The sequence below is a fragment of the Aegilops tauschii genome, chromosome 5, assembly GCF_002575655.3.
Source record: "Aegilops tauschii subsp. strangulata cultivar AL8/78 chromosome 5, Aet v6.0, whole genome shotgun sequence".
Classification (NCBI taxonomy): domain Eukaryota; kingdom Viridiplantae; phylum Streptophyta; class Magnoliopsida; order Poales; family Poaceae; genus Aegilops; species Aegilops tauschii.
In genome coordinates, this window is record NC_053039.3 from 29,831,383 (window position 1) to 29,838,349 (window position 6,967).

General features: G+C 45.9%; 1 protein-coding gene and 1 long non-coding RNA gene across 3 annotated transcripts; one reads left to right on the forward strand and one right to left on the reverse strand.

The window, feature by feature from the left end:
* The first annotated feature begins 260 nt into the window (after nucleotides 1–260).
* Nucleotides 261–1,686, forward strand: LOC120964271 (uncharacterized). 2 transcript variants are annotated; one of them, XR_005756034.1, is made up of 2 exons: nucleotides 261–1,013; nucleotides 1,444–1,686. It is a non-coding gene; the product is annotated as an uncharacterized lncRNA (long non-coding RNA). The 2 variants fall into 2 exon arrangements; XR_005756033.2 differs by lacking the exon at nucleotides 1,444–1,686 and adding an exon at nucleotides 1,173–1,207.
* Nucleotides 1,687–3,037: 1,351 nt separating this feature from the next.
* Nucleotides 3,038–5,823, reverse strand: LOC109760351 (succinate dehydrogenase assembly factor 2, mitochondrial). Its single transcript, XM_073499681.1, is given in 4 exon segments — nucleotides 3,038–3,317; nucleotides 5,368–5,494; nucleotides 5,576–5,683; nucleotides 5,685–5,823. Coding segments are annotated over 4 exon segments (414 nt in total). The 5' UTR covers nucleotides 5,744–5,823; the 3' UTR covers nucleotides 3,038–3,197.
* Nucleotides 5,824–6,967: the final 1,144 nt, after the last annotated feature.

Below are 6,967 nucleotides of genomic sequence, written 5' to 3' on the forward strand. Positions count from 1 at the left end.
TTGGCGCTGTAGGCGCCCGTTCTGACCGTTTCTGCAAACGGGCGCCTACAGCCGCGTTAGTTGGGGTCGGCCCATTACTTTTTCCCTGATTAAATCTCCATCTCCTCTCCACTACTAATAAAAGAGCGAACATAAATTTTTCTAAAACCACACAACAAACTGTACCCGAGATAACGAGGACATCAAATCAGCCTAGACACATCATATTGTGTATATTACATCTGTGGTTTGCCATCCCGATCAACAGCCCAGATCAAATGTTCTGCGGCGTGGTCTGCCAATCTCTGAGCGCTCCGTGTCCCCGATCCCCTCCGCCCGAATCGCCCACGTCCCCGATCCCCGCGACACCTTGATTTGTGGATCAATTCCACCCGAATCGCCGGCTAATTCCTCGACGGCTCGACCCACTTTCCCACTCGGGTTGCCCCCACAAATCCCCTCCGCCCTATCCTACTGCCTACACGCGAGCGCAGCACCGACAATGGGGTGGCTACGCGCGTGCCGCCGCCATCTCCGCCGCCTCACCATCGAGCCCCACCCCCACTCCGGCGCAACTGCCGCACTTCCCTGCCCGCTTGTCTAATTTTTTCATCAGCGGTGGCGGTCGCTGCCACCGCGCTCCATGACGCCGGCAACTCTGTCCTCGGGACCTCGGCCTGGATCCGCGCCCCATGACGCCCACGACTCTGGCCTGTATCGGGGCGGCGGCAGAGACGGCCCTGCCCCCCACGCATCCACTGAGGAGGAGGAAGAAGGCCTGGCGCCCTATATCCCCCGTCAAGGAAGACATTGCTTGCCACCGAGATGTTGTTGTATGTACATCAGATAACCTCATTTACTCACGTTTTTGTGGGGCACTGGATTGAAGGACAACAGATTTTGCTAACGCTATGTGGTTGTCTTCCAATATGGTTCTGCCGTGCTCTTGAATATTGCTGATCATGAAGTTGAGCACTATCTTGATATGATCAGGAATCATGCTTCCGGATGGCTTCTGGATATGAGGAAAGACGGTATGTCCATGCGATTCACAAGCTGGCCTGTTATTGTGTAAACTGCTAAATAGTGTAATTTTCCTCATTGATTTGTACTAATCTTTCTTTTTCATTTCCATGTATGTGCACGATCAATCCAATTTCCTTTGGCAATAATGGCTGCTAAATTTGATAAAGGCCATTGAGGATCAAGAAAACCACTCTGAATTTAATTTGTGTTTGATGTAGTGCATTTTTAGATAGCCACAGTGCTTCCCCCGTCAAGGAAGACATTGCTTGCCACAGTGCTTCGGCCAAACCTTTAGATAGCCTTCTTAATTGTTCGCAAAATACTTATTAAATTTTCCTTAAAACATGTGCAACTTTTTACAAGGCGTGGGTTATGTGAGTGGCAGTCCATGCAGAATTGCATGTTGAAACAGGCATATTTTGAAATATGTACGTGTAGGTGTGAAAGGGCTCGCGCGAGGCATGCAGCGCGTGCGTGTGAATGTACAGATGCGATGCGGTGGAGGGCTCAACAAGATTCGGTTTCAGTTAGCTCTTGATCAATATCCTTCAGCACACCTGTAAATTCTGTAGCAAATGGTTGTAAGCAATCTCAATTCGACTAACAATATTGATGGATACTAAGTACTACTGCCAATCATCATGTAAAATGTCCCAACTCTATATTAGTTCTAGAAAATAATCTGATGGAAAATAATAGATTTCGGAAAAAAAATGCAAATTTTTTAAGTTTATGCAATTCTGTTGTTTTAATCTTTGCACTAAGAATTCCATGCCTATAGGTATCATTAGCAATTCTGGTTGTACACTGGAATTTAGGTGCTTTGTGAGAGCCGATTGTACAATAAAATGATCTACCTTACGGTATGATTTTTTCACAATTGCACAAATTCAGAGCATCTTAGTCTTAAAGTTATATGCTAAAATATTCATATTTACTCTTCATGTTGTCCGGTAAGTCGAAATGTGCATTGCTTAATTATGTGATTACAACCTTGGCGCTCTTCACGTCATGAGTGTTATTCTTTTTGTTTCAACATGTCTTCTAAATTGGTAAAACGCATTAGATGTATTTCAATTTGAGTGACTAAGGGAGCATGCATAATTCAATTCATTATATATCACCCAATTAGATTTACACAGTGCATTTGAAAGGAAATATGACTAGACAATGCATCCTACATTATTACATCAGCTTAAATCGAAGAATAGCTCAGCATGACTCCACGAGCAAAGATTTCCTTTTCGCAAAGACGTGCATTGCACGTGCACGCTTACTAGTCCTAGGAAAAGTGTGCATAGCACGTGATTCAAACTGAGATGCTCCTAACTAAATACTGAGCGCACTTACTGGCTCACCCACCATACATGACGTGCTAGATTCCTTCTTGTACGCACTTAAAACGTAAACCACAAAAACGCGGCTCTTTTCCTGTTTTTTTCCTTTTACTTAAATTCGTGAACTTTTTTTAAAATCGATGAACATTTTTCAAAATCAATGAATTTTTTAAGAATCGATGAACTTTTTTCAACTTTGATGAACTTTTCTCAAAATCGATGAACCTTTTTCAGAATTGATGAACTTTTTGAAATTTGATGAACCTTTTTTCAAACTCGATGAACTTTTTACAAATTCGATGATTTTGTTTTTTCAAAATTGGTACTTTCCTTTAAAATCGATGAACTATTTTTACTCGTCAAGTTGGGTCGAGCAAAAGAAGCAGCAGGCGATTTTAGCGAAGAGGCGATCAAGAAAGAAGCAGCGAGCGATCGAGAAAGAAGCGGCGAGCGCCCGGCAAGATGTGCCGGCCCAAGTACGCGGTGCGCGAGCGCCCGTTCCACGAAAGGGCACCTGCAGCGCCGATTAGGAGGACCCAAAAGAAAAGGCACTGCGGTGCCGGGCCGCACAGCTCCAGATCTGTCTGGGCCTTGGACCGTTCAGGGGACTGCGGCTGCGGCTTCGGTCCGAGCCAACCCGCACTGCTGACACCGAGCGCGGGTTTGCGGAGTACGCTTTCACCGGTGGAAAGCAATTCAACTTCAACCCGTCTCCACTTAAGCCGCGCGGTCCCGACACATCTCACCTCTCTCTCTCTTACAGAAGGGGCCCGATGCTTGCTCAGGTTATCTGCAACATTCGACTTGATGGCAACAAACACCTATTTTGACATAAATCCTTTAGTACAGAGGCGATCAGACTATTAGACGGACATAAGAAGAGTTATGTGCAATCTGATGACATGCAGGATTAGAATTGACAGCCTCTGGTGGTTCCTCTTGACCAGTAAGCCATTTCCACAAATCTGGGTTCTCCTGATGAATCAAACAGTTCTCGAATTAGAACCAACAATCTGACAAACAATATACAGGAACGTAGAGCTTCTTGATGAGCGTTGGCACCAGAAGGTTCAATGTCATTGCAGGTGCATGTTTAGGTTTGGATTCAATTGATCGATACATTTTTGACTGCCACCATTGTCAAAAAGATAGAACATTTCCAATGAATTATTATCTTCAATAAAACAATGAACCGTCGATTGTACTATTGTTTGGAAGAAGCTCAACATAAGACCAAAATCAACTGGGTGCATGAATTATTATCTACACACTACACATGGAAGTTATCAAAGAGAGATCATATATGAGCTAGGAAAGGTAAAAATAGTGTATCTGGAAGAATATCCTACGGTGTAGCAAACAGTATACGAGGATTCTAATGTCAACACTAGCGATGGTCACCAAATATCTGAAGGCGGTATGCAGCAAAACAATACACAAACATGATGAGGGTGAAATTGGTATGTGTTTGTTATGCAGGGGTTTACAACAGACGCAGATAGCATTGTGGAGGAACATCAGTCTTAGTGTGCACCCCCTTTTCAGATTGGTTGGAAGAGAGGTAAAATCAAGACACTAAACTCCGGGCAAGAGATGCAATGGAAGCATTTGCCTAACCAAATCCTTGCAAGGTGCTTACTGATGAAACTGGTGCACCGGCTGCAATCCCAGCTTGAGTCGTCATGGTCGGCAAGGGCGCGGTCTGAACTTGGTGACCAGCTCCCATCGCATGCCCCTGTGAACTCGCACCGTCTTGCTGGTCCGCACTGCCACTGGGGTATGCTCTCGTCCCTGATGCCTCAGTACCAGTCTATCACCGAGGTCACAGTCGGCGGTGGTGCTCACACCGCGTTCTGGTTGGACAACAGGTTGCCCTGTCCATCGCCATGAATACGCTATACACACACACCGCTCGCGCTGGGGCGTCGGTTGCCTTTGTCCTTGACAGAGTCCTCTATGCGGTCCTCATGCCTCGCCTAACTCATGCCTCGGACAAAGCCCCTCCCTCTGCTGCTGTCAAACATTTTTAGGCTGGGCCTAATTTCTTTCAATGATAATTCAGGTGGGGAACCTCTCCCCTCCGATGAACATTCAAATTATAATAATCCCTGCGAGGTAAATGATGGATGGACATTAAACTATGCAACATTTGGCCCTTGCAGTATGCCTCTATCTTGCATTGGAAATGCCTTTACACTGAACACTATTGCTGGTAATTATTAACTTGCACAATTACAGATAAGATGGTGACAGAAAAAAAAAATTGACCGGGCCAAGAGCGATCCAGGCTGGAAACTACAAGCACGTGACAGAGAACTGTGTGTGTTTTAGCACTAGACTGGATAAATGTTATTCAGAAATCAGGAAGATCTCTACTAGCAAACCATAGCACAGAATCAGTTGGTGTTGAATCCACTAAAAGGACGCTAGCAAAAGCAGGACGTACATTCCACCCGAACACCTGGCTTCAGTTTCCGGTCCGATAGCAATGGCCGAGAGCTGCCTGGCACCGATCCGCAGCGCCTTCAGTGAAGAACAAGTTGCATGCTTCAGAAAACTAGGAGTAGCGCATGCCATATTCTGTTGTCTATATTCTTCTTAGCCAAAAGAAAAGAAAAATATTGGTTGGAAAATCTACACTCTAAACTCTGGACACGAGATGCAATTGAAGCATTTTTCTAGTCAAATCCTTGCCAAGTGACTGGTTGATGGACATTAAACTAGGTACATTTGGTACTTGCAGCACGCCTCTATCTTACACATCACACTGGACACTACCACTGATGCTTCCAGACAAAATTGACTGGGGCAGCGTGACAGTGACCCAGGCTGGAAATTAACAAGTCCGGGACAGAGAAACAGTCTGTGATTTTTAGCACAGCACTGGATAAATATTATTCAGAAACCAGGAAAATCTCTGCTAGCTGGATTTCATTTTATCTGAAGTACAGTATGTCACAGCAAACCATAGCACGGAAGAGAAATTAGATGGCGAGCTAGATGAATAAGGAGGAGGATTTCTCACGAGGTTGAGGACTTGGAGCAAAGAGCAGATGTTGGCCTCGTCCATGGAGCAGATGTGCTGCTCCACCTAGATCCCGAGCACCAGGTCCAGCTCCAGGAAACCCCTCTGCTTGCTCCTGTACACCAGACTGCACGAAAGCATACGGCCTCTCAATCAGCAACAACCCAGAGCCAGACGTAGTTAACGATTCCAAGGATTAAGAGGTCACCTGTTGACGAGGCGGCGGCGGCTCTCGTCGCAGGAGAGGTCGACGCCGGTTGTGGCGGCGGTGTTCTGCGTGGTGGCGGAGAGGAGTCCGCTGGAGGAGAGCGCGCGGGGTAGGATAGGGTAGGGCGCGGCGGAGCTGGAGCGCCCAGCGGAAGAGCGCGGCCGCCATGACAAGCGCGGCGGCGAGGAGGAGCGTGCAGATCGCTGAGGAAGGGAAGAGGAGTGAGAGAATATCAGGTGGAAGCCTGTGCAAACCACGTGTGAAAAATAACTATATTTTTGTTAAGAGTAGTACGTGAAATTCCGAATTCAAACACAAATTCTTTTTCTTGCGAGAAATTCAAACACAAATCCGTTATGAGATAAAAACAACAACACATCATTGAATAGTGTCCAACGTGAATTTTATGAAGTTCTCATTGAAACTTGGTTCGCGTTTGATATTCACCAACGCGGGGGCTGCCGGTAGTGCGCGGCGGCCTCCTTTGACTAAGCTTATCTTTGCTCGTAGGAAACAACAATAGAGATAAACTTCAGAAATTGCACTATGGTTCAATGTAGTTTATTATTTGAGTTGTCTGATAAGTCATTGAATTCCCTGTGTCTATTGTGAGGCCAAGGGAGACTAAGGTTTCTTGCCTCCTGTCGGCTGTGCTGCAGGTCCACCTCGCCCCCTAAGACGCAGTGGATCTCGGTCCTTACCAACGGGAGGGCTTTTTCTGCGTTTTTAGATATCTTTTGTCTCCGTTTAGGGTTTGTGTCATGCTCAGGAAGACGAGGCGGCGCCGGCTCCCTGGAGATGAATAAACTTCTTCTCGTTTAGCCCCCGTCCCGGTGGTGCAACTACCATCGTCTGAGGGCATGTGGACAAGTGTTTCCGGCAGATCTCATAGGATGGTTGTCTTTGGTGGATCCGCTCGGACCCGGTCCTTGTTCGCCTATGTTCATGTGTCTTCAGGTTGGATTCTTTCGATCTACGCTTATCTTCATCGGCATCAGTTTCTGTTCTGGTGTGCTGTTCCTATGGGGTCTTAACACGACGACTTCCCGTCTATTACAATAATTTTTTTCCAGCTCCAGTGGTGGCGCGCCTTTGGCTCGCTTCAGTGCTTGTAGTTGTCGCTAGGTAGTCTACGGATCTAGATGCAATTTTTATTATTTTTGGTGTTCATTGTACTCTCATGATTGACGATGGATATATTGAAAGTTTTCCCCCAAAAAAGTCATTGAATTGTAATTATGCCACGAGCAATGTAATTATGTCTTCTTTTTCTCAAAAGAGGAAAGCTCAGCCTCTGCACACAACTCTTTTTATTGCATAGCTTTTAATTCAACAAGTATGCATACACATGCTGAAAAGCCAGCCCTGCAAACCGAATTACAGTAGAGATTT